The 26,529-nt window shown below is 39.5% G+C and overlaps 5 protein-coding genes across 7 annotated transcripts in view; 2 read left to right on the top strand and 3 right to left on the bottom strand.

Annotated features, from left to right (window-relative positions):
- The window catches only part of LOC124064477, a 956,368-nt gene that overhangs the window by 612,990 nt on the left and 316,849 nt on the right, over positions 1-26,529 (bottom strand). The gene's annotated exons all lie outside the window — the stretch shown is intronic.
- gins2 (GINS complex subunit 2) lies at positions 121-3,398 on the bottom strand. Its single transcript, XM_046385454.1, has 5 exons — positions 2,971-3,398; positions 2,539-2,653; positions 1,277-1,376; positions 1,003-1,129; positions 121-544 (listed from the first exon to the last, which is right to left on the bottom strand). Exons 1-5 carry the CDS (start codon positions 3,058-3,060, stop codon positions 416-418), a joined length of 561 nt encoding a protein of 186 aa, XP_046241410.1. The 5' UTR covers positions 3,061-3,398; the 3' UTR covers positions 121-415.
- Positions 4,992-8,704, bottom strand: emc8 (ER membrane protein complex subunit 8). Of its 2 annotated transcripts, XM_046385438.1 has the most exons (6): positions 8,566-8,704; positions 8,210-8,328; positions 7,636-7,712; positions 7,449-7,518; positions 6,550-6,644; positions 4,992-6,400 (listed from the first exon to the last, which is right to left on the bottom strand). In XM_046385438.1, exons 1-6 carry the CDS (start codon positions 8,606-8,608, stop codon positions 6,241-6,243), a joined length of 564 nt encoding a protein of 187 aa, XP_046241394.1. In that variant the 5' UTR covers positions 8,609-8,704; the 3' UTR covers positions 4,992-6,240. The 2 variants fall into 2 exon arrangements, with proteins under 2 accessions (XP_046241394.1, XP_046241384.1); XM_046385428.1 differs by having other exon boundaries at positions 8,210-8,606.
- Positions 8,751-11,539, top strand: LOC124057356. Of its 2 annotated transcripts, none has more exons than XM_046385496.1 (5): positions 8,751-8,873; positions 9,713-9,789; positions 10,604-10,768; positions 10,892-11,023; positions 11,221-11,539. In XM_046385496.1, exons 2-5 carry the CDS (start codon positions 9,714-9,716, stop codon positions 11,355-11,357), a joined length of 510 nt encoding a protein of 169 aa, XP_046241452.1. In that variant the 5' UTR covers positions 8,751-8,873; position 9,713; the 3' UTR covers positions 11,358-11,539. The 2 variants fall into 2 exon arrangements, with proteins under 2 accessions (XP_046241452.1, XP_046241460.1); XM_046385504.1 differs by having other exon boundaries at positions 8,844-8,877.
- Positions 13,407-24,457, top strand: dusp22a (dual specificity phosphatase 22a). The gene is made up of 7 exons (XM_046385418.1): positions 13,407-13,821; positions 14,956-14,989; positions 15,703-15,785; positions 16,760-16,809; positions 20,564-20,638; positions 20,902-21,073; positions 23,836-24,457. Exons 1-7 carry the CDS (start codon positions 13,801-13,803, stop codon positions 24,019-24,021), a joined length of 621 nt encoding a protein of 206 aa, XP_046241374.1. The 5' UTR covers positions 13,407-13,800; the 3' UTR covers positions 24,022-24,457.

The raw sequence follows: 26,529 nt of genomic DNA on the forward strand, positions 1-26,529 counted from the left end.
CTGTTTTGTTTGCGGGTGCTGGCAGGTGGAAAATTTGATGGGAGGGCAGAACATCTAGATCATACGTGTACCGGTACTTAAAAACAAAGGAATCTCAAATTGTAGGAAAATAAACCCAGATGGAGACACAGTTACATTTATTTTGTCACTTATTGACATACACAAAAATGAAAGTTTTATACTACAGTGAGCATCCTAAATTAAGTTAAATATACACACATTTCAAAAAGCAGATACATATACAGTCCACATGCTGTTTATGTGTAAAACTTAACTAGCTTCAATAAGCCATTAACGTAAATTTTCTGGATCCAATGTCATGGAAAACAGTCTTTTGAAGGCCTGGGCGAGTGAGAACATACCTCAGTTTAAGACCCCAGTCATTATCCTGTTCAACAGGCCTGGATCTCGTGGATCAAAAGTCCGCGAACTGTCCCTTACTGGAAGCAGGCAGCAGATTGGAACGTAGTTTGTACATGCAGTTCAGAGAGTCGAGAAGAAACGAACGTATGGTGTTGATCTCCATCAGAGTCAGGTTGTCCAGCTATAGAGGGAAGGGAGCAGAGTGTCACACAGAACAAGTAAACTAGTGAAAACAACTTTCTTTCTCAACTGACTGATGGGTATTTGTGCTCATATCTGCTGGATTTTAACACAACAGCAAAACAGGAAACAGCAGGGCCACAAGATGATGGGATAAGTGGATAATCCCAATCATTTTGCAGTAAACTGTGACCATGGCTGTTAATCCTGTTGATTAAGAAACAATGAAAGCACTCCAAGGTTCAACTTAACCAAATGAACGTTCAGAATTTTTCGCCACTCGATGATGCTCTTTGGAGCACAAAAATAATTCCAAGATGCTGGAATTGTTCTGGAGTTTCTACACAACATCCATACCTGACAATTCAGCTATTTGACAAATTGTTTCAGATGTACAATAACCTTTAACACTCTGTGGCAACTAAACGCTCAGTGTATGATTTTTGTCATCAGCTGTACCTTGGCATGAGCCTCCATCTGACTGATGAAGCTGTCGGCGGAGAGGCGAAGTTTGGCAACACGCGTGTCCCAGATGTCTTTGACCAGTGTGCGGATCTCATCGGCTTTAGGGATGTTGTCAGATGCGCTACAGAGACACACAAATCCATCATGTAAGCTACAGCGTCATATACACAGACAATTCTCACCAAGTGTTTAATTAGTATGATTACTACAAAAAACTGAGAGCACAACAAAGGCCCATTTGTGCATGGAGATTTCTCATATGACTCACTGGTTCAGTAGCAGTTTGGTCAGCTCCATGTAGTAAGGACTGGGAACGGGCGTGAAGGCATCCTCTTTCCTCTCAAGGTCTCGCATCTCCTCCAGTTTCTCTGCACAGCATCAAAAGCAGGTGAGTCAAAACTAATGATTTAGTTATTTACTGAACCACGCTGTCAGATGGGAGAAATCAGCATGAACGTCAATCTGTAACAGATACGCCACTCATATCGGTTCCAAGCATAGTATTGTCAGTGTCTTGTGCTTAAGATTCTCAGGTTTTCTCTTTCTGCATTGCTGGCCTTGTGTTGTGACTCAGCAAGGAGGAATGTAACGTAAAGAAAATCTGAAGTCTTTAAATCACAAGGCAGGCAATAATCTTCCTGAGCAATGAATTGATCCTACAAACACATAAATCATGTGCAGCCAAGCTCTGATGCGTCACCTCTAGGCCTTAGACCTGCATAACTGTCCATATGCTATTAAAAAACACACCAATGACTGACATGTTCCTGAATTTTGGTGAGCATTTTAGTTTATTTTGACACAGTCCCACATAGACCATCCTTACTGCTTGAAATGTTAGCACAGCTGAATATACTCCACATTTACTCCTGTTTGTGTTTACCAAAAAAATAGCCAAATGTTTTAGGAAATTATTATTATTTTTAATCCAACTATAAATCTGTCACCCATTTTATTTTTAGATTTATGTCTTCAGTAGGAACCAGTGAGCAGGAGACAGAGGGAAGGGACGTCTCAAAGTACTGGGAGATGATCTGAGTTGTTGTTGGGTTTTTGTAAGAAAAAATGTAGAATATCTCTGCCCTTAGGCTCATAAGGTACCAACACACAATGAATAAATTAAAATTGAACTCAACATGCTGATTTTTGAGTGTAAATATAAAACCAATACAAATGCTATGACTGATTGACTTATAGCTAGTTAAAAAGAAATGATCTCATAGTATTGCCTGATTCTGATTCTGAATGATCACAGTAATCCCATCTTCACTGTAAGTCTAAAGCAAACATGGCAAAATAGTCCCAAATTATTTATATATATATATATGGGTAATCATTACTCAAACACAGATGTACTGCACATTTTCATAGAGAATCTCAAGTTTCTGCGATCCAGATATAATGTTAGGCGCAGAGAAAGTTTTGTTTAAATGAGTTAAATTGATGCACAAGACTTTTAAAATAAATGTAATTTCTGCAGCAGTAATGTAACCTTAAAAGTATTCAACCATGCAAAACCGTAAAACATACCAACATCCATCCACGCAGGAGGAACAATTCTACATTTCTGTCTCTGTTTCAGGTTTAGGGCCAGCCACAAAGGAACATCAACTGGTAGTCCTGGGTTGAAGGGACCCAGGTCTCCCTGAAGACAGAAACATTGTATGGGGAAAAGCAAAGTATTGTAGTCAGAGCCACCCGACTCCCATCTTGACTGGCATTCAAAAACATTAGCCTTAACAGTTCATGATACTGACGTTGCCCGGACACTGCTGACCCATACAACATACTGTATATATGAAAACTTTTATTCTTAATGTATGACAACTCAACATCTGACTGGAGAGTTTGGCACCCGCTAATTAATACTGCAAACGTTACGCGAGTTATCAGAGCCACATCTAGTCAAACGCAATTTTTAGACCGTGCTAAGTACCGTCCTGACAAATCGGTCGTACTTACCCCGATCAAATAGACCTTGTCCAGACTGAAATTTGGTATTATCTTCACTATCTCTTTCTCGGCGAGAAACTCCACCTCAGAGGAATCCATGGCGCTCAGTTTGGCTAGATTTGGTTGTCCAAAAAGTTCACAGTAACATCTACAGGCTATTGTTTCCCGCGTTGTCAGTTCATGAGTTCAAAGCTACGTAGGATAAGACATCCTCGTCATCAACAGTAGACGCGGGTCCGCGTCGCGCGTTGAGCACTTCGTAGCGTTATGTTCACTGTAAACAACATGTATGTGTTTGTATATAAACTCTAGTAAGTAGCGCGTCTGAATCTTTACAGAAATTGTAGTTCACAGGCAGTTTTCTGACTCGCCAGAGGCCGGTGGGACATGACGACACTGACCAATCCTTAAGTTTTTTGTCTTTTCTGTGCCGAAAACCAATTTCCTTTTCGTGGGACGGCGACAGAACCGCCCGTCCTACTGTGTCTCTGATTGGCTAATACTTGTTACCTTCGCTGGGTGGGCTTTTAGGTTAAGGCAACCCTAACCAATCATGAGGTCTGAAGATTGGCCAGGATTAGTGTAAGAACTCGCGGACCGGAAGGAACAAGAAGTGGGTCATGTGACAGCAGCAACAGTTTGCAGGTAACCGCCGCTAGGTGGCAATATTCACCATGCGATGGGCCAGAACGGGACTGACACTCCTGTGACGGTTTACTGGCGTTTCTGTATCGGTGATGAGGTTTGACAGAGCAGAGGCCTGCATTCAGCAGGTGTTAAGATATTCAGGATACTTAAGTAGAAGTTGCCACACACAAAATATTACAAATAGGTACACACTTATTATTGATTATAAACGTGCATGTATTTATATTTTTGTATTTGATTTGTTAATTTGATCGCAGCATTTATCATAAATCACATAACATTTTATTTACAATGTACTAAATGTTAAAAATGGGAAGTGGATGAAAAAATAAAATATATAGATACTGGTACAACATTTTATATCATTTGGTTGAAAATTTGTAAAACAAGTGGCTAACAGCCTAAATGTAATAAATGATTATCAGAGAGTTTAAGAATATACTGTAAACAGTATATGAGAGTGCAAATGATTTGATTACACAAGCTTTTAACTGTGTAGACTACAGCCACAAAGCTTTTTAACTTGGACACCAAGAATATCAGCTTTGACTGTTGATCAAAGGAAGTTATGTTGACATTGTTTTGTAATGTTTAATGAAACAAATTCAGTAGGGGAAATAATCTTTGGATATAAGTAATGAAAATGACCATTAGATGAGGCATTGATTACATAGAATTAACTGATACTCTAAAGAGGACTCTTTAGATAACTGCATTTCTGTAAGTGGCTGGTGACAGTAAGCATAAGGACTAGTCAGTGGCTGAAAAATGGGTGCAATACTTAGCGTTGTGGCATGACAGCTGCCTGCATACAGAAATAAGATCATACTGCATGATGAATTTTCAATTAGGGGCAGTGGGGCAAGTAATAGAGAGGCATGTGATTCTTTTTTTTCAGGGCAACATGAATTATCATTCATCACTTCTGTGTAAGGGCGGGAAATGACATCTGGGGCAGTTAGTTAGATAAGAAAGTGTCTAAATCTGATTAGCTTGTAAACCTCATGATTCATCAGTGATGAAATCTGAAGTATGTGTGTGCAATCCCTGTGATTTTGCTGGAGTAATAAGAAATAATGCAGTTTTGCAATGGCTTTATTAAAGTACAGTATTTGTTACCATTATTCTTCTGTATTTCTATTTCAACATGTTAGTTACACACTGTACATGTTATTAGAAAGACATTATCTCCCGATAATCGTTCTTCATTTCACCTCTTCTGAGCGGATAAAAGTACCATTTGACCCTGACACAAATTAATACAACCTTCAATAGCTATTTTAAGATATACCAAATTAAAAGCCAAAAAAAGCTGCAGGCCTGAAGTTGACAGGCAACAGTTTTAAAGCCCTCATCAGCCTAAACTGTCTGAGGCAGAGGCGTAAGACACTGAGCAATTTATTAAATGAAGAGTCTGACAAAGACAGGGAAAATTTCAAAAGTTGGTTTCATTGTACATTCGGCTTATAAAATTTTGGTAAAAAATGTTCTGTCCAAACAGTTAAGCAATTAGCCATTACTGATCAATTCAAATCCCAAATACAACGATAGTTCTGTACCCTCCTATTAAGGGTTTAATTTTTTTTTAACATCACTTATGAAAGGACCAGTGTGAAGGATTTAGGGGGGTAGGTATATAATTTTCATTATTGTTTTCATCGATGTTTCTTTTTTTTTTGTTACGTTAGAATTATTCATTAATATCTACAAAGGAAGCGGATCCTATTTCACAGACTTTTCATGTTGTACTGCCATGGATCTACAGTAGCCCGGAACAGGCAAACCAAACAATGGCCCTCGAGGGGGCCCTTTGTGTCTTTACATTACCCGAAGACCACTGTAGGTTCTCCTAAACACTTGAAAAAGGAGGGGTCAACAGAGTTGTATTCAGTTGGCTACAATCTGCAACCTCACCACTAGATGCCACTGAGTCCTGCACACCGTTCATTGAAATAGTCAAATTTAGAGTGGTCGTATTACGGAAAAATAAAGACTCTTGCCTTGTCTTGAAAACCGAAACAAAATTCACACAATCCTGTGATTTGATCCAGCATGTTGTATTTCTGAACAAACCTTCCAGAACAGCAATCAAAAGCCAACAGGCAGGTGTGAATTTTATTTTAAGGCCTTAAAACAAACTAGGAATTTTACAAAGACCAAATATTTACACCATATCTCAGCAGTACAATCATCACCTGACATTGTTAATAATTTAGGACTTGATCTCTGTATTGCTACTGACTGATTTAAGTGGGGAAAAATAGATCAAATACTCTAGAATTTAACTTAATGCACACTATTACGAATTAACACAAACCATAGCAGACAAAAAAAAAACAACAAACACTTAAATTGCATTCAAAATACATATCTGCCTTTACCACCTCAGCTTCACCTTGTAAAGGTGGACACATGCCGGTAGTGCACATATGGAGCTTGCCCTTGACAGATTTTGGCTTAACTGCTCAGCGCTACACAAGTTTCCATGAGTATGGGGTGGCCTTTTGATGGAACAAAAACTATGCATTCAGCATTTTTGCACCTCTGTGCTACACGACAAGTAGCATCATGCATGCCGAAAGGGCAGCAGTTTATGTGTGTGCGTGTCCGGGGTACTCCTGACCGAGGGTTTTAGCACAGATCCAGGACGGACTTGTTAATCACAGGGTTGGTCCAGTCGTTCCTTAGATCATCCAAGTGATTGTCGAAGTCAATCAAATTCTCATAGGACCTGCCCTCTAACAGAGCAGACGTGATCCTCTGTGCTTCACTCCAGTCCTCAAAACAGTCACTGGAAGGCAGACAAACAAAAATGTCAGACTTGCAGTAAACACCTAAAACATATCACTACAATGTACACTGCTGCTAAACGCGATTGAGGTAAACAAACAGTTCTTATGAGTCTTGCAGTGAGATGTCTCTTAACACAGACACACTTACGTAGTGATGTCTCTGCTTTTCCACTTGTTTTCATGATGATCATAGATGAACACAATGGGCTCAAAACAGCTAATGGTTAATCTACTGCTGTCCACCTGAAAGAAAGGAAATTACAAGGAATCAGTGACGACTATGATCTGCTAGAGAGATTAAAAGTAACTGTGACCGACCTGTTATACATCTTTACAGGACCAGACCAGTGTTTTGCCTGTTTTAAACAAATTGCCACCAATTCTGTATATTTTACAATGCTGCTAACCAGCTCACCTTCAAGCCAGCCAATTGTATTCATTTTGTCTGTACATCATTGATATACCATTTTGCATAAACCGTTTATTTTTGTAACCAATCCAGGTGGAATATCCTCACTGAATGGAAAAACAGTTAACAAGCACAAATTATTTGGCAAAGTCTTTAGGGTTGGTGCAAGTAGATGCAAAAAAGGGAGACAAATGATTTATTTCAGATTTTCCAACTTTGCAAGTTGATTTTTAATACTATACTGAACTAAAACAAGTGGGTGCCTGGAAGGTAAGATAAACAGCTAAAACACACCACATACTAAACTCCAATCTGAAAGTACACCCCACTTACGTGGAAATACTTGTAATTTATGAATAATATCTATGTGTAATATTTAACAATTTGTTTTTTAATCTCACTTTTTAACTGCATATGCTGGCAACAATGTGTGTTAAAAACGAAATGTGGGTTGCGTGAATGACAAAATGCAGATTTTGTCTGAATGAAATGAGAGCATTTATTTATTTATCTTAGAGTATTTTTTTTTTATACTGAGCCCGATTCTTGGGTGCACCTGAATTTTGTTGCATGTTGACGTAAATGGTCAAAAACATGTAAAACTAGTATTAACACCAGCCTAAAAGATTTACTATTACCATGACAATTGCTGCTTCACTGAAGTTCTCAGAAATCCTGGCAGCCACTTTTTCTGCAACTTGGTTAGGTCTGGAAGGGAGAGAACCACATATTTTGTGCATTAGAGTCCGAGGACTTTGGGGTATATTTATAACTGACTGTTTTCCTGTAACAGCACCATATCAGTGTCCATTTTGTTGTCTGTACCTTGAATCCTTTGTGCGTTCATTGGCTTGGTAATATCCAGCAATGATGTAATTATTTTCTTTACACCAAGTATCGATCTGAGTTGGGATGGGACAGTAAGAAGTAAAATCAATTTCATTTTAAAGGAGCGCAAAAAACAGACATAGAACTATGCTAAATTTCCAATTTATTAGGTTCACATAGCTAACACGAATACAATATAAAACTGTCCTGTATAGTGTGATGTTCCCTTTTTGTTGATATGGCTTTAGACAGCTGCTGATTAAACTATATCACTTTTTATTATTTTGAAAGCTGTAGTTTGGGTGTCAGGGAAGTCTGCTCTGTTCTAATTTATGCTTATCCCATCAGTATAAATAGGGGGAACACAATATTAATTAAAAACACCTGTTAGTGTAATGCAGTACAGATCAACACCACCACACACTACAGCCTACTGAATCAAAACCCCTGTGAGCAGTTTCAAAAGCTGAACTTTTGTCTTGCAAGACTGTTGTACTAGACTGCATTAGTTTAGGCCAGGTTTGCCCAGTAAATATGTGTATAGTGTATATGTTACATGACGGCTACTTACCAGTGTCAAAGCTACTTCTAGCATTGGTGCCAGAGCAAGAGTACCGTGAAACAGAGGAACACAGTCCACACACAAGATTGGCTCACTGTGGCTGTCTTTCTTTTTTTCCTTCGTTTTTTCTGCCACCAGCAATCCATTAACGGCACAGTGAGGATACTTGGCAGCATGTAAAAGCATTTTACAGTACGCCTGACTTGTTAGCTGAATAGGCATTTTTATAAGAAAAACCGGCGAAACTGGTGGAAAGACAGAACTGCCGGAGAAGTTTAGTGGCTACACGGTGAGGAAAGACCGTTAGCTAACGATACAAATAATGCACGAACAAAAGTAGATATCTACTTCAACAGTCACCTTACTTCCAGAGTATGAGACAGACGCTGTGCCTTCGAACGCGTACATGTAACCTTTACGTAATCCAAAATCACAAGTCTTTTTATTTTAGATGAATTAGGATTAATGGGCGTCAGGAAATCTACCCATAGGAGCTAATCTTACTTCCACCTTCCACTCGTTCTCTGGTGGTAGTGGTAGTAGTAGCATCAGCGCCACCGGTGGTGCCGTAAACCAGAACGTAAATGTCGTAAAACAACTTACGACTTACGTATTTCCGTTCACAATCATACTTCCCTTTAGACCATCGGCGGACGGGAGCGAGGAGAAGAAAGTAGGTTGTATTCTATTTCTAACAACAACTTTATTTTAGACGATAGGAATACATCATACTTGACCAGTTACTCGCATTATGATACTATACATATTCATGTGTAAGTGATGGCCCAAGATGAATAGGTAATTTTGACAGAAATAAGCAACCGTGTGTCAATGACTTTGTCAGAGCGGATCGGAGCTAAGACGGCTAACAAACCGCATAGCGGTGGTTAGCCTCTCTAGTCTCAGATTCGTGAATGCGGATATGTTGCGTAGACCGTTTGTGTTACGATGGTCTGCAGTTACCTTTTTGTAAATGCGGTCTCAGCCAGTTGGGAAGAAATGACAAGGACAATATTGTCTCAAATAAACTAGTATTGCTGTGATTATTTTTACCCGGGCGCTATGACCTTGTGTTGCAATGTAGGCTAACGTTAGCTTAACAGGAAGTTGTTGCTGACGCTAGACCTTTGGTTTGGATCTCAATATCAACAAGTCAGCGCACTTGTAAATGAATAGTTCGTGATTATTTTTATGCACTTCGTGAATGAGATTTAAATCAAATGATTTCTTTAATTATTTAAAACGTCGGGTTAATCTCGGAATTCGCTCTATGTTATAGACCTGCGACCAGCTCATAGTATGCTAATACCTCTGTCTGCAGTTAAGTTGGTTGTTTATTCTTAATATTTTTTTTTGTGTGTGTGAAGAAATAGGGTAACCTTTCATTGTAATATTGGAAAAATGTAGAAAGATCAAAATAATTGTTAGAAAGTTGTGCAAACATGCCCGCTCTGTTTATCTGTGTCTTTTTGTGCTTAATGAGTTTGCTAACGTCTCCGAGTTTTTCCACAGAATGCTGGCCACCAGAGCCCTTAGCCTTCTGGGCAAGCGTGCCATTACCACATCTGTCTGTGTACGTGGAGGACATGGTGAGTATGACTTGAAATTACATGAGCATATCTATTCTTGGCAGGGGGGGGGGGGGGGTACCAATGTAGTAGATTGGGTTTGTGCCACATATTATTTTTCTTTTGAGAACTCTAAATTCTACATACAAATTATTATGTGTCATGTTATCATATACCGCTCTGTCACATGCTTTCTCCGACACCCAAAAAAACACAAAGACAGATGTAGGCCTCAAATATAAGTGTGCCACTGACAGTCATGCTCTAAAATATTAATACTGAATAAAAATAAATTGTCCTGAATCCTGGCCTGAAGTACTAAGTCTAGGCATGTCAGGCCCCCATGGGCTTGCAGAACCTAACAGGGATTAAATGTGTCAACGAAGACTGGAAGTTTTGTACACTTTTCACGCCAGTTGATTCATGGGTGAGGACATCCTCAACCGAATCCTCGGAACAAACTTCTCATGTGTTCTGTGGTAAATTTTATTGGCAAACTAATTAATTTATGACTAAACCCCATGGTGGTATAGATTTCAAAATAATTTAACCAGGGAACAGTTTTTGTGCAACAAAAAAATCTATATATCAATATTTTGACAATGTTCATAGTTAGATTGTCAGAAGCTGACAAATACTGTAGATGACATAAGGGAGGATTCAAGTGACTAAGAAAACGGCTGTATGCGGTGCTCTTCTCTGTGTTTAACAGAATTGTTACAAAGGGGTAAAACATTTAGTATTAAAATCCACTTAACATTACAGATGAAGGTGGCATAAATTAAGGCACTATGCATCAGTAAAACCTAATGAGTCAGTCTGTGTCGTCCTGCAGGTGTTGCTAAGGTAGAGGACTATACGCTCCCTGCCTACTTTGACAGGCGGGATAGTCCCCTCCCGGATATCTCCTATGTGCAGAACCTGAGTGCAGAGCAGAAGTCTCTGAAGGAGAAGGAGAGAGGCTCTTGGGCTGCACTCTCTAATGAGGAGAAGATTGCATGTAAGGCTCAACTGTAGTGCATTCTGCTATTTTGAGATGTTCTAATGTCCATATTTGTCGGTCAAAAGTCATTATTCATCTATTACAATTTTAATCTAGATTTTGTGTGTTCCCAATATTCAGTGTACCGCATCAGCTTCAAACAGAGCTTTGCTGAGATGAACAAGGCATCATCAGAGTGGAAGTCTGTACTTGGAGGTGTATTCTTCTTATTTGGCTTCACTGGCCTGATTGTGCTCTGGCAGAGAAAGTATGGTATGTCTTCTTAAAAAGTAACATGGCAATGTTGGCAATTACGTGCCAGCAAATTTGAAAAGTTTAATATAGTCTGATACGTTTGTTTCCTTAATATAATACAATGTAGATGAATGCAGTTGTCATATTTTCTAGAGTTTTTGCATGCACTATAATTTAGACCATCAGTTTACACATTTGGTATTGTGTCTTTACAGTGTATGGACCTGTCCCACACACATTTGATCCTGAGTACAAAGCAAAGGAGCTCCAGAGGATGCTGGACATGAGAATTAACCCAGTGCAGGGCATATCTTCCAAGTGGGACTACGAAAACCAGCAGTGGAAAAAGTAAAAGACCCAGAGGACCATAACACATACTTGAAGATAAAAGCAGACCAACTAAAAGATACAAAAATACCTATACTTCTGTGTTTATCATTTGTCCACATTACCTCAGTCTGTGTTTTTTGGAAGACTTCTTCCTCTTAAGGTCATTATGTATTATAGAAATAAGAATAAAAATGGTTAAACTGATAAAACGTCTCAATTTTTTATTGTGTTATCATTGTGACTTAATATTTTTTTCCATTAAATGACTGTTTCACATCACAAAAATGGAAGAGAAGGACTAGACCTCAAATTTTAAGAGGTGATTTTAATATAAATTTTGTAGGTTAATAGTTCTGTTTGATTTTTAATTGTAATTCTATCTGTGAAATAGTTGGGACATTTAGCACCAACAGTTTTTATTCTAACAAATTTTTTTTTTTTTTTTTTTTTTTTTAAGTGAAACTGCTATTGTGTCAAACTGGTCAGGTCATGGACTATTCTTTTAAATAAGCAGGCAGGGACATTTCAGACCTGATGCACTACTCATGACCAGGAAGAGGCATTACAGAATATTTTTTATGGGTTGCAGGCATTTTTATTTACATTTAGGCCTTAAACAATCCCAAATATAGGCTACATTTAATAAAATTTAAAGTAGGATAGACCATTCCTATTTGTTACGAATAGTGCAATAACCAGTTTCACTGGAACAAGTTCCCTGCTCGGTTGATTTAAGTGTGTATGTAGTTTGGAAAATAACTGCATTAATTTACACAGCAGCACTTGAAAAAACAAAAACTCAATATAATTTTCTGTTATTGATATTGTGTATTGATATTACTCAGCATACAGGGAGGAGGTACACCAACTCATCAACTGGTGTGAGAGGAACAACCTGTCACTCAACGTCAACAAAACAAAAGAAATAACTGTAGACTTCAGGAAAAAACAACCATCACACATCCCACTCTTCATCAATGGCACTGCTGTGGAGTCTGTGAAAAGCACAAAGTTCCTTGGAGTGCACATCACAGAAGACCTCACATGGACCACAAACACCACCTCCCTGGTCAAAAAAGCACAGGCCCGACTCCATTTCCTGAGGAGGATGAGAAGAGCTGACCTCCCCACATCTGCACTCACCATCTTCTACAGGGGTGCCATTGAGAGCATCCTGACCAGCAGCCTCTCTGTCTGGCACGGCAGCTGTCTAGCTGCAGACAAGAAGGCACTACAGAGGGTGGTGAAGACTGCAGAAAAGATCATCAGATCACCACTACCAGCCATTCAGGACCTCTACACCTCACACTGTTCCAGAAGAGCAATGACCATCATCAAAGACCCCACTCACCCAGCACATAAACTGTTCTCCCTACTACCATCAGGGAGGCGCTACCGCAACATGCGGTGCCGCACAAGCAGACTGAGAAACAGCTTCTTTCCACAAGCCATCAGACTCATCAACACACTGATGAACACTCCATGACAAGTCACTCGCACTTTACTCTTTGCACCTTACATACTTGCATCTACACTACTGCACATACCGGTATGTCCATTGACTGTACTTCTGCTGCTGTGACTGTGTGTGTGTGTGTGTGTGTGTATTTATTGTACATGGTTGTATCAGTATGTTGTCCTTTTACTGCACACTGTGTGTGTTTGTTTGGGTGTATGGGTATGGGTGTGTGTGTGCGTGTGCGTGTGTGTGTAATTATTGTCACTGTTTTACCTACATGTTTAGTTTTAGTTCTAGTTTTTAGTTTTTAACTGCACATTGGAGACTGGTCAAACGGAATTTCAATTTTCTGTGCTAACCCCTGTTACATAGATTTTTGACAATAAAGTACACTTTGACTTTGACTTTGTGTAAGTACTACTACTTGGTGTAATACTTGCATCTACTGATGAGTTCTTGAACTTAAGTGTTTAGTCATAACTGTAATATTAATATTAGGCCTACATGCACTCGAAACAAGAAGCTAACGTAACGTATTCACGGTTGCCGCATAATATGCACGTCTGACAGCCCGACTGTGGTCCAACTGAATGCCATTTCCGCCGTCTCTCTGAAGGTGAAGGCTCAGAGTACATGCAGTCATGTCTGTTGGTCCAGCCGAGCCGACGTCAACGTGCTATGACGTCACGTACCGGATGAACTCGCAGAACCCATCGTCGTTTCACGTCAAAACAACAACGCGGAAGACGATACAGCATGACGGATGTGTGTAACTGAGGGGAGGTTAAGGCTCAGTTAACAACATAACGGTTTCAGGCATTGCGGTTGAACTCAATAATGTGGCTGAATAGGAGACAAATATAGCGACCCAGACGAAAGCTAATTTATGAGTGGAAAGTCAGTCGGTCCAGCTTTGCGTTTTGGATCCTAAAGTCCATGTTAACACATCGTAGCTTTTCTACCAATTGATGTCCTGTAGCTCATCGCAGACTGGTTCAGAGTCAACATGGGCAATGGGATGAATAAGGTAGCGTTTTGATTTTGTTCTGTGTTCAGGTGTAGTGTTGTTGTTTTGGGGTAAAGCTCTGCTGGGGTTGCTGGTGAACGCTGCTCCTGCCTAACGTCAGTCAGTCATGTCACATGTTTTTGCTCTGTCCCCCACTGATGTGATAGGCAATGTAAATAGAGACTGCACTTTGAATACCGAGTCCAGAAGCTTGCAGCATATAGGTCGGCCCTTGAATGCTTAAATGAAACAGATACTAAGCTGCCTCAGGTTAGGATCTGATGGTATTTAAAAACATTTGTTGCTGGCATAATGTAGCCACCGGCAGGCATAGCTGTGACATGTTCTTCTTTTTCCAGATTTTCTATGAATTTTTCCAGTTGTGTAATGTTAGATGCAAATTGTTCTTCTCCACACAGCAGGTTGGGACCCTGAACCAGGTAGCTTGGTTTTACTCTCCTGAAACGTCCTGCTCCCTGCTTTGATTATAAATGGCCAATAACAAAGCACTGAATCACTGCCTGGGCCAACCCTGACCTTTGATATTTTGATGATGGCCTTATGTGAAGTTTGCCCGACATGTGTAACTGCCTGTCCAGTTATGATACGGTGAAATTCCTGTTTCTTTTTCAAATGTTGGTGAAAAGGTCAGTGCTTACATGTAAAATTACTGACACCCAGTATTTTAGTTAGTCAGTGGAAAGCGAAATACATTTTACCACACATGTTCAGCAAAATACCACTTTGAAATCAAGTCACTATGGACCAAACCAGACCAAAAAGTTTCAGCTAACAGTCATTTGTATTCCCATTCTTCCAATTTGCAGGTGATGTTAATTTTTGTTAGTGTGAATCGATCACAGTAATTTTCTTCAGACAGTTGCTTCTTCATTGTACTAGTACTGAAGTTGTATGATAACACTCAGTGGCTGCTTGCCACCCATCACTTGGCCCTGATAATCATGCATCGTTGCTTCAGGCCTTGTATGGCTGTAGGGAATGTCTCCTTTGCTGGTACTTGGTTCTTAAGCCCTAAGCTTTAAATCCAATCTGGCTAAACCCAGGACATTTGTTCTTTTCAGGTGAAGTTTTTGAAGCTGCTCTGTAATGAATATCTAACCTGAATACAACATGTCTCTGACCGCTGCTTCACAGGTTGTCGATGGACTTTATCTTGGAAACATAAGAGGTAAGACAAACATGATGTAACTGTGATGTTTGTAAATTGATAGATGTGCTATAGATGGGTGAGTCCAGGCTTTCAGAAGGCCACCATTATAGACCAAAAACTCATGTAGGAATGAGTGGCGGTAGTGATTGAGGGTTGATAGCACCTTACTATTAGTATTTTTAAACATGTTGCTTTATTATGTTGGCATTTTAATGCAACACAAGATCCAAACAATATGGAAAAAGAACTTTGTTGTTTGTGAATGCTTTTTAATTGAAGTGCTATGCTTTAACATAAGATTTCATTGTTAGATATCACATTTTCTAGCTGAGAGTTGTTCTTCTCTCAAACATAGATTTTATATAGATAAAAATTCCTTGTTGGCAAAAGACTATTAAGAATCTAGAAGGTTCTTCATGTAAAATAAGAGTCGACAGTAGTTAGCATGTCACTCCCTGGCCTAGAGCAACCCCCTCCCACATAAAATGGCACTTGCAGCAGACTAACTTTAGCTGCTGATGGCTCCACATGATGGCACAAGCATAATGGCTAAAATTAGTACAAGTGACAAGAGCAAGTAACCACAGGCCTAACTGTACCAAGTGATGTTGCAGGACAGTAAACAGCTGACAGAGCTGCCTCTGCAGCAGCTTGTAGTGTGACAGGTTGGAGTGTAAAATTCAGTGAAAAGGCTGTGGTGAGTTATATTTATCTCTCTCCCTTTGTCCCAGATGCAGAAAACAAAGACAGTCTGTCCAAGAATGGCATCACCCACATCCTGTCAGTGTACAACAACGCTAAGCCCGTTTTTGAGGTTGGTGGAAAATCCATGTTGGCTGTTTCAAACGATTCTTGCGAAAATTTTAATCGGAAATTTTCTGTATGATTGTGTCTATAATCTTGTGATGTGTCCTATTAGCCAGCTGGGGGTGGTGATGAGTTATGGTTGAAGCAAGAGACTTTTGTGCCTCACTGGGACAATTTACCAGACAAGAGTCCTCAATGACATTTGTCCAAGAGCCAGACGTTTTCCGAGCAGACAGTGTGGGAGGATTTCAAATAAAACAACTGAATTTTTTAAGCCTACCTATCCTATTGTTAATTATATTATTGTTTAATATTTTCACTTTTGTACAGAATTAATATTTTTAATAGGCCTTTAACAGTGTGAACCGACTCCTAAATTTGTAATATAAACTAGATACTTAAGCAGAAAATGCTCCCAGACTACAATAAAGGTAGTTCACTGAACAGTTATTTAAACCAATTTGATGAGAAGTTTTGGTTGTTATGAGTCACCGTTACTGAACAGGACTCGAGTATTGATGGTGAGACTCACACAACTGTTAATTTTCACACGCTCACACACTACACATCCATTTTTGTCACTGTCAACAGATTTGTGACTGATAATAATGACTGATTGGCAATAAGCTGCTTTTCAGTTTAGTCAAAAGTAAAATTTGGCATTTGTGGTGCATTTAAAGAGCAGGCACAGGGGATGGGCTCATAATAATTATGTCAAGATAATAACAGTGGCCAATGCTGAATACCTCTGGTTGAGCAGTACTCTCCAGCTAATAAGATCAGGCTTGATGTGAAGTTTCAAAGTTAATGTAATTACCAAGCTGTAATACAAGTGTGAGATTTTTGGGCATTAAAATGTAGTAATTATTAAACAAGGTATTCTCTGAGTTCTGTAGTGTGCCATAAATTTAGCCTTTCGTCTAAATAGAGTTGAAGGTGTTCCATGTCAGTTGTTATACAGTTCTTCTGTATGTTTTACAGGACATGACGTACCTTTGTATTCATGCGGCTGATGCTTCCAGCCAGAACCTGTGAGTGAACATACGCACACACACTGAAACAACTGATGTACTAATGGTACTTGTACATCAGATTTTGTTGTCATTGTCTTTGTGAATTTCTCAAGCCCTAATGAGTCACGCAGCATTATTTCAACACTTTTACCCTCCATATTGTCTTCTCAGGGTGTGACGGCCCAGTGCAAACGGTTACAAAATTATATGAAGATTTCTGACAGCTCAGAAAACAGATTTATTTAACTACCTGATTCGTATTGATAGTTTGAAGACAATTGCTATCACAAATGGCTTTTATAACTGATTCTGTGAGTGCCTAAATTTAAGTAACAGGCTGCAGTAGTGCCCAAAATAACCAGTAATTCTTTTTTTTCTTTTATTTTATAATTTCATACAGCTTATCATTTATGTTTGTCTTATGACTTGTAGTTATTTGGAGTGAAGGCTCTACCTGTAGTATTAAATTAATTCTTTAATTTTCCTATAGACTGAGCACCAACAAAGAGTTTTTCTTTTGTGGTTTTTTGTGTGTGAGAGGGAGAGAGAGCAAGAAGTAAGTGTGTTCAATGTGTCAGTGACTCAGTGTTGAAAGAGGCATAAGCTGTCCCTCCGCCCTTGCAGCGTTCGCTAGCGCAGCCCGTTAGTCGTGACATTTATAATTTATTTCTAAGTAGGGTCTTTGACCTCAATCAACCTAGCTGCAGTAGTTTTGGATCAAACTCTCAACACGGACTGAGGCCATAAAGCAGAAGTACCAATCCTGACTCGCAAATTGAGTGCTGAAGCAAAAGAGCAGTGTCACGTCTTGCAACCCATGTAGATGTCACACTTTGAATTCAGTACTGGAGCTAGTGAGGGATTGTGTTGTTGTGGTGCCTTCTACTGGCTGGACAAGGATCTCGCATACAAGGAGAAGGTTTACATATATCTCCAATACATTATTCCACCCCGTGAAGCTCCTTGCTAACAGGAGGCATGTTGCTCTCTACAAACAGGTCAGCAGTGGAGTCTGCAGTTGCAAAGGAGAGAGAAGACTGGAAGACGAGAGAGAATTTTGAGGTGTAATGAGTAATTGTTTTGCTGACAACACAGTAGACAGGGATGTGACACATTGCCTGGTTGACTGTAGGCTGAACACTGGTCCTTGGCAACCAAGCGGTTGAAGAAGATATAGTAGTGCTTATCAATTCAAAACTCTTAAAATAACCCAATTCAAAGATCAAGCCACCATGATTAGAAAAATAGTAATGCATAGGGCTGCTGTTAGACTGTAACCCAGTGCAGGTTAAACAGAATCGAGGGTTAGTGTTTGGTTGGATGTAGCTGATTGGGTTGGGTTGGAGGTATCTGACCTCCACTGTCGCAATCAAGTGGCCTTCCCTCAGGCAGCAGAGGAAGGAAACGTTAGTGTGACATCTGTTGGCCTCGACCACCCAGGGCTTTAATTAACCCCCTTCTGTCACAATCACTGGTCTGACTGATGGTAGTGGTGAGGCCAACTGACTCCCCACCATTCTTACCACGAGCGAGAGAGCCCTTGTGGCCAGGTCTGATGGCCCCTCCCACATCTAAGGTCTACAGCAGGGACCCCCTTTCTCACGAAGACCCAGTCCTCTTCTTTTACTTCTTCTTTTGTTTGTCTCTTTTTTTTTGAGCAACTGTAGTGTTTTAAAGCTGTTTGAAAAACCTTAGACTTTGTACAGGCCTAAATCACAGTCACTGTCTCAACAGACTGCATCACTCTCCACGTAGCAGAAAACATAGAAAAAGAAGTTCTGATTAAGTTAGAAATAAAAATGAGGGTCAACCTCAGACCCTTATAATCACAAGCAAAAACTCTCCAAAAACTTCTGAATATAAGATAAAAGTTTCAAGTCTCAGTCGGGGCCTCAGGAATGTCCAGTCCTAGGATTGTCAGGCATGTAGCAGTTTAAATGTCAGTAACAACTAGCTGGGACATCAAGGCCAACATAGAACTGTCACTAGGGGTGATATCAAAACAATTTAGTGTCACTGTATTAAGTTACCTGATACTGTATCATTTCTCACATCATTGTTTTGTCAGCATACAAAGGTTCGAGGCAGTGGTACATTTTGTGCTAGATAACAGTGAGTCCCATGTCCAAACAACATCAGCTGTTGCATGAAACAATATATTGCCTTGTTTACAGTATCATAATGAATTTAATTGTACCCGCTGTATTGTGATTCTTATTGTATTGCCAGATTCTTGCTAGTGATGTGATTAGAGCACCCTCCGATTTTACACAGAATGTTTCATAGAAATTGCCTAAAATGTTGATATATGTAGTTGTAATATGTGCATGTTGGTGGAGGGCCAGGTATTCCCCTTTTTTTGAGAACAATCTCATGACAAACCTGCTGTAGTTTTAATGCACAGTGTGCACTGACCATGAAGGTGTAAACTCATTTGCATCAAGCATTTCCAAAATGAGATGCGAAGAGTCTGCATGTCCACCATGATGCACGCTGGTTATAGCAGTGGTATGCTTTTTGGTTTCAAAGCAATGTAGTTGTTTTACATTTCGCCATACATAGAACTATAGACTATACCATAGTTTAACCGCATATTTTTTGTTTCAGTATTATTCTCTGGATTCAGCTGGTTAAAACCTCAAATCTTTGTCACAAAGTAATTTTCTGCATATTAAACAAGAAGGCCGGAAACCTCTGTCAGAGGAAGTGCTGAGGGGACATCTTTTGAAGAGGAGTTTGGATCTCAGGAAGGAGGAAAAAAAGACAAGTGGCAGTCAATCTATTTTAGCTTCAGTCTGTTACTCTGTCTGCTATTGAGTAACCAGCATCTGCTCCTCAGGAGACGGTGCTATCAGCCATGCACTTCTTGATTATGCAAAATACCATCAGTGTTTCCTGACAGTGAACAAGTAGGATATTTGAGGAGCAGTTACACTACATTGTGCCGCTTAGCGATTTGAGAACTGCGAACTCACATTCTGAGAATTTCTGTGACCTTATATAATTAGCAGCTGTTTTCTGTTTCTTTTCTTGTTTTTTTTGGGATAGAATAGAATTTTTGTCATATTCTTAGTATTTCATAGATTTCTTTTTAGGTTGGAGGGCAGAAACATGAAAATAGGTGATTTGCTATATTTTTGTAAAGATAAAATGATTAACTTGGATGAATGGAAACTGATGTAATTTTGCAGACAGACAAAAAAACAAGGATAGTTACTTCCTTTGTCTGTCCCTGCTGTCTGTGCTCTGGTCTACCACAGATTCTCAGTTTGAGCAGACCTGAGCTTCTTGTCACATGATACGTTGGAGTAGTTGATATAAAATCAGTACTATCCAACAAGTCTTCAAATTAGAACTGACTAAAAAAATCATCACTATCCACCTTACTGTCTTCTTAATATCTGTGAGGTTTATCTGCAGTTTCTACAGTCAAAATCAAAACAGTATCAGGGTTTTCATAGTTTCAGCGACCTATTTGAAACACAAAGTTAGGGCCTCAATGCAGGAGTTTCAGTTCAAGGTGTACTTTCTCATATCCTATAATGTGTAACCTATTTTTAGCTTTAAACCTTATACTTTTCTGCCTTGTCTAAAGCAAACTAGTTTCCCAATTTGATGAGTACTGTTTTGAGTAGTACTTTTATTTTTGATTGAAAACATTTGTTTCCGTGTTTGGTTCAGACCACAGGGAAAAACTGTGTGCTATATCAGTGTTGTGAGACTGTATAAGTTGTAACATAATAAGTTGTTGTGTTGTTTTTTTTCTTTCCAGATTACAACATTTTAAAGAGTGCATCAGCTTCATCCATGAATGTCGCCTGAATGGTGGATCTTGTCTCGTCCATTGGTAGGTTTTTTATATCAAAAAGTCATGTTTTAACTGTGGATGTAGGCTTTCATCTAAGCATGCCTCAAAGGGCAGAACCAAAAAACAAGCCTGAGAAGAAAGAATCAGCCATCAGTTTGAAACAGAACATTTATCCTGAATGTACGGTTTGGGAATTGCTCAGCGCCTTTTCTGTTGATTCCCTGTTACCAGTAAGAAATAAGGTCTTAAGCATCCACTTGCTTTATGACAGTGACCAAGCCATGTGCTTTCCCTTGCTGCAGCCTTGCAGGTGTGTCCCGCAGCACTACCATGGTGGTGGCTTACCTGATGACTGTCACCCACTACAACTGGGAGGAGTGTCTGTCTGCGGTCAAGGCCGTTCGCTCCTTTGTCGGCCCAAACTATGGCTTCCAGCAGCAGCTACAGGAGTATCAGATGACACAAGTCTCAGAGGTAAACACTTGCGGGAGCACACATTCATAATACATACACACACACACACACAAGACCTACAGACAGCTTCCTGTCCCCTGTTAAAATTCATCTAATGTCAAAAGAAATTTTAAGGGCTTTAAAATGCCATATTTTATTTTATTTCCCTCACTACCTTTCTTCTACCAGCAGCTCTATGATATATTTTGTTTGTTATGTGCTGTCGTTGAGGATTCAAGCCCACTTCCACAGGAACTCAAAGGATATGACACATGTAACTATCACACTGCACATGTAGTCGGTGGTTAGCCTGTTGACCACGTCTCTCACGGTCTCTCATGTTGTCATGGAATGTGATTATCTGACCGTCACTTTAAAAAAAACCATGACGAAGAAGATTAATTCTACTGCTGGGATTCTCAGCTAACCAGAGACTGAACAGCACAATGCACCAGAGAAACAAATACACACATCACAGTGTTTAAAACGGCTCAAGAATACTTAAAATATTTGACATCTGTACAAAAGAATAATAATTAATCAGTTATTCATCCTGGAAAATAACACAATAGCACCGATTTGTGAGTCTTAACTTTGTTTAAGGTTCATATTATTCATTTCATGTTATATGAAAATGTCATTTTTCATTTTGAAGATTCTTATAGTAACATCACATTAGTGTGTACATTTAGGCAAATTGTCCTGTGTAAATGCAAAGTGTGACTCTAATATGATTATATGTTAAATATATGAACTCTGTGAGGATCTGTGAAATGGGTTTCTGTTATTTGATGGTTGAGGAACCTTTTTAGGGTACATAATACACTATGAAACACTCTCGGAGACCTGCCCTATAATGCTCATAGTTTTGTCTACTTTCACTTTGATGAAAATCACCACTTACGGGAAATATTCATTTCAACTTTTTGGTCCAATGTGATTTAGATCTTTTTGTCCGACACAGAAATGTTGAAGATGTTGACAGTGTACCTGAATAAATGACAGATGCACATCCTAAAAACACATAATACACATAATAAAAACACTGGGGCAAACCTTTAGAAAGCATTAATCATTCATTTAGACATTTGTGGGAATGAGGAAGCTTCTGTTTGCATTTTATTTTGAGCTGTCGTCTCCACAGCATTTTACAATTGGCAGGATGCGTTTATATATAAAAATTCTTAAGGGGACTGTTCACAGCCTTTAACTTTTTGCACAGCATTTAGTTGTTTGAAAGCACCCAGTGTGTGATTTCATTACAACGGCACTGACCCAGCCATTGAGTAGAGAAGGGGAACTGCAGGGGGTTTGCTGGGATTGCATTAGCTTGGTACTGCTCATCACGTGTTAAGCATTACTGTCAGCATCTTGCAACATAACATGACTGAAAAAAATTGTTTGTAGATCTTGCACTGATTTCGAGGATTTAAGGGGAAATAGAATTTTCGGTATTTGTACTGTTCCCACACCTGCCTCAGATAAACAATGAGGAATCTTTTCGACTGCACTGCAGTTTTGTCACTCGTGCAGCTGTAACAACATTCTTTACAGCAACACAGCAGTGCACATCCTTCCACACAAACTTCTACTGTGTTGTCCACAGACGTCCTGTAATAGTCCAGAGCAGGGTATGGAAACAGGCTCCCAAAATTGCTAAAATTAAAAAAAGTAGGCCAGATAATCTCATTTATAGGGAAATAGAAGACTGATAATGGCCATCTTATTATTGTCACTTGTATTAAATATATTCCATTGTACTTAATAAAATGTTTGCTTGTTTTCAGTCTGTTTTATAGTTTCAAAAAGTGTTGTTCCTTGCTGGCTGTCTTCATTCTGAAGCAAAGAGGCTGTGAACCCGAGCTTTCCCGCAGTTTACTATCTGCATTGAGTCCACCTTTTTACTTCAAGATTATAACAAGCTCCAACAGAGCAGCTTGACTTGACTCTAACGGCGTCTGCCTTTTTACTTTGATACAAGTTTCATTTTCGTTTTCAAGATGGCACAGAGTCAGTTATCAGAATCTTGGCCAACCAATCTCGTATCAGTCTTTCTATTGATCTTATCTTTTACTGCGCTCTTCATTTTCATTCCGATGTTGATATTATGAGCCAGTGCTGTACTGTTTTGGCTTTTATGTTTATGAAGATGAATGAATGAATAATGATGAGTGAGTTTCACTTCATTGTATTTCGTAAAGAATAAGATGTTGCACAAAAAAAAAAACATAATTCCTGGTCATCATGAGAAATTGCAATTCCTTGTTCTTTTTTTTTTGACCAGTTGCTGTGGTTGAACTAACACTGAAAATCTTTCCTGGACAGGAAGGGGCTGCAGCACCTAATGCAAACTCAATCTGCGTTCTAGTGATAATAAATATATTTACAATTAACAACAGTTACATGCACGTTATATTATTGAATTAAAATGAGGGAAATACAGGAACTTGAAAAATAAAGGTGTGAGAGGAGTTAACAGGAAATCTCAACTCTCAGGTAGATGAACAGCAATGTCTGCATTCCTGTAGTCTGTCAGCTGTTCCTGAGAAATCACATACCGTCTGTCCCGCCTTCTCCTCCTCCCATCTGTAAAGTCCCAGTCCCTCATCTCACATCTCCCTGAGAAAAAATTAAATACATGGATTATTATTTCACCGTGCCGCCTTAAATGAAACAAACAACAGTCAACAACAATATTGCCCGCATAGCTGCACGTTTTGGACATGTCTGTATAGGGTACAACATTTCAAAGAGCTGTGTTTGCCTTTTCATCTTGTCCACAGTACCGAGCTTGGTTACAGTCCAGTTTCCGTCCCAGTCCATTTAATGACCAGGAGCAGGTGGGCGCCCTACTGAGCCAGTACACAGAGCAGCAGGAAAGCCAGAGGAGAGGAGCAGACCATCGCTGGATAAATCAAGGTGTCTGTGCTCTGCCATCCAACCCTGATGACCCTGAAGGCAGTAGCTGAAATATGGGCTTGTGGTCATGCCAAAGTCCTGCCCAATGGCAGTCGTTATTATTCTGTACTCAATTCAAAATCAACCCCAAGTTGTATCCGACTTAAAGGCTTTTGTACACCTATGACAAAGCGTAGGATGAAATAAATGTCCCCTTAAAGCATATGTTTTATTCTCTGAATTGCACATATCAAGCCATTTTTCAGCGATGGAGGTTGATTTAGAATTGAGCTACAGACTCTTCTCTACTATCAGTACCACCTATGCTCTTTTAAAATGAGTACAGCCACAACATGGGTATCAGTGCTCACAGACGCCTTATTCTAAACACCTCAGCACCTTAGCCATAATGAATAAACTATACTTCCACATGGAAATTTCACACCTGCAAAATTGAGTTTTGTGGCCTTAAAGTAAGACAAATTAAAGGAACATTTTGTCTTGAAATGTGTGCATGTCCGGTCTGTGTTGATGGACCATGAAATCCAGAAATGGTTCTGCCAATGGTTAACTTTGATTGACAGTGTATCTGGGGAAGTGCTTGCCAGACTGACAGGATAATATCTGTTATTTTGTACATCTTACTGAAAGCAAATGTGTAAACACTATTGTTATTAAATTGTAGTTTAAAACATTCAAAGTTGACTAAAAGTATCAATAGAAAATGAAGAAATAACAGTTTTGATGTTATGTCAAAGATCTCTGTATTGTGGTGCAGACCTATCTCCTGAATATAGCGTGCTAACCGGCTAGCCTGGGCCTGTCATGTCTTGTAATACCACTTTGTACCTCTGGAAGTGGTAGCCTGATAGTATAGCTCAGTCACTGACTGGTGCCTCACCTCCTTCTCTCTCTCCTCTCGTGCTTCATGCCTCTCCTGTCCCCTTCCTGAACCAACAATATCTTTGTCGTCCGCACAGTCAGAGTCCTGATCAGAGCAGCTGTAGCTGTAAACCACCACAGTACAGTATTCCCTGTCAAACTGACCTCGCTCAGTTTTGGAGACCCATTTCAGCACTGCTCTTTGCCTTGTTGAGTTTTCCTACCCTGGGTCTTAAAATCTCCTACTCTCTGCAGTCCAAAGCTCCAGACGGATTTTGCTAAGGACCACTTACCGCATGGCTGGCTGAGCTAATGGCTAATTTCAGTTGGCTGTATCCGTTACTCTGGTGATATGCTGCCCCCTCTTTGGAGCATGAATTCGACAGGCGGCCAATTCTTACATATTGCACCTTTTAAAATACACAATAACCAAACAGTCAGAATTGTTAGCAGTTGTAACAACAATAAATCTATCACTGCTGCATGTCACTGCCTATCAAGTAAACAACATTTCTTGGATATAGTTCTTTTATACAAGCCATCTGCAAAGTATACCTCCTAATGTCTGCAGCAGAATCCAGCGCAAACAATCCACAGTGTTACTTCATATCAATGTATATTGGTTGGTAGTCAGTCAGATCCAAGAAACTTTCAACAGAACTGTCGCTGAGTTACAGTATCTCTTATCACAAGAGTGCAAAAGACAGCAGCCAAACCCCTCGGCTGTTTGTCCACCATCAACTGATGTGAGATAAGCCAGGGGTAGAACTTGTTGGAAGATTAGATTGCTTCATATGGCTCATACTGTGGCTATTTATATGCACACTGTAGTTTCTGCCTCATGAGATCTTTCAATGAAAACAAAGTAGGGTAGTATCATGGGAGTTGTTGTCGTCACCGATAATCTGCCACCACTGCTGATGAGATGTGACTCAGGCAGAAATTTTCATAGACGAGTTTTATCCATGATAAATTTTGTCATGTTCATGGACATCTTTCTATACTTCGACTTTCTCTGAGAAGTTACAGCGACAGACGAGCAAATTAAATGCACCATTATCATGACTCACCTGTGGATTTCACTTTGTTTGAACACTATTGGAAACTATGGTGTTTTCTCAGATTTGGTGTGTGGGGGGGGTGTCCCCTCAGTCTTACACTTGTTTGCCCCAGCACACACAACTCACATGTCCAATTTTGCATGTTGTTCACTAAAAAAGCTCAGATCAGACTAATCCACCTAATGTCGATCTGTGTTGTGGTTATAATCTGACAGGGTTTCTTTTTTAATTATTCAGTGAGTGGAGGAGAAAATGATGAAGTAGTAACGTTAAAGGAAAGCGGGGCTAATAGCCTGACATTTCAGAAGGTGTCAAGAGACTGACTGACTTTCTAGCCAGTAAATATGTTTGAAAGAACCTTTGACATAATCAATAAAGAATATGACAAATCCAAACAAAAACCTCAGCTAGGAAATCTTTGCCTCTCTCCTATTTCTAGGCTGATTTTCTAGTTTGTTTGTTTTCTGGATAAAATGATCCTACAGAATCCACAGTCTTTCAACAATGTGTTCTTTTAGTTTTTTACCAACCCTCCAGATTTTACAGAGAATATGATTCTTTTGGCAACAGAATTCTTCCAGAAATTCACTGAAAACTGTTTCTAACATCAGCAGTTTTCAGACAAATTCCTGGCGG

This window comes from Scatophagus argus, chromosome 1 (genome assembly GCF_020382885.2).
Source record: "Scatophagus argus isolate fScaArg1 chromosome 1, fScaArg1.pri, whole genome shotgun sequence".
NCBI classification, from domain to species: domain Eukaryota; kingdom Metazoa; phylum Chordata; class Actinopteri; family Scatophagidae; genus Scatophagus; species Scatophagus argus.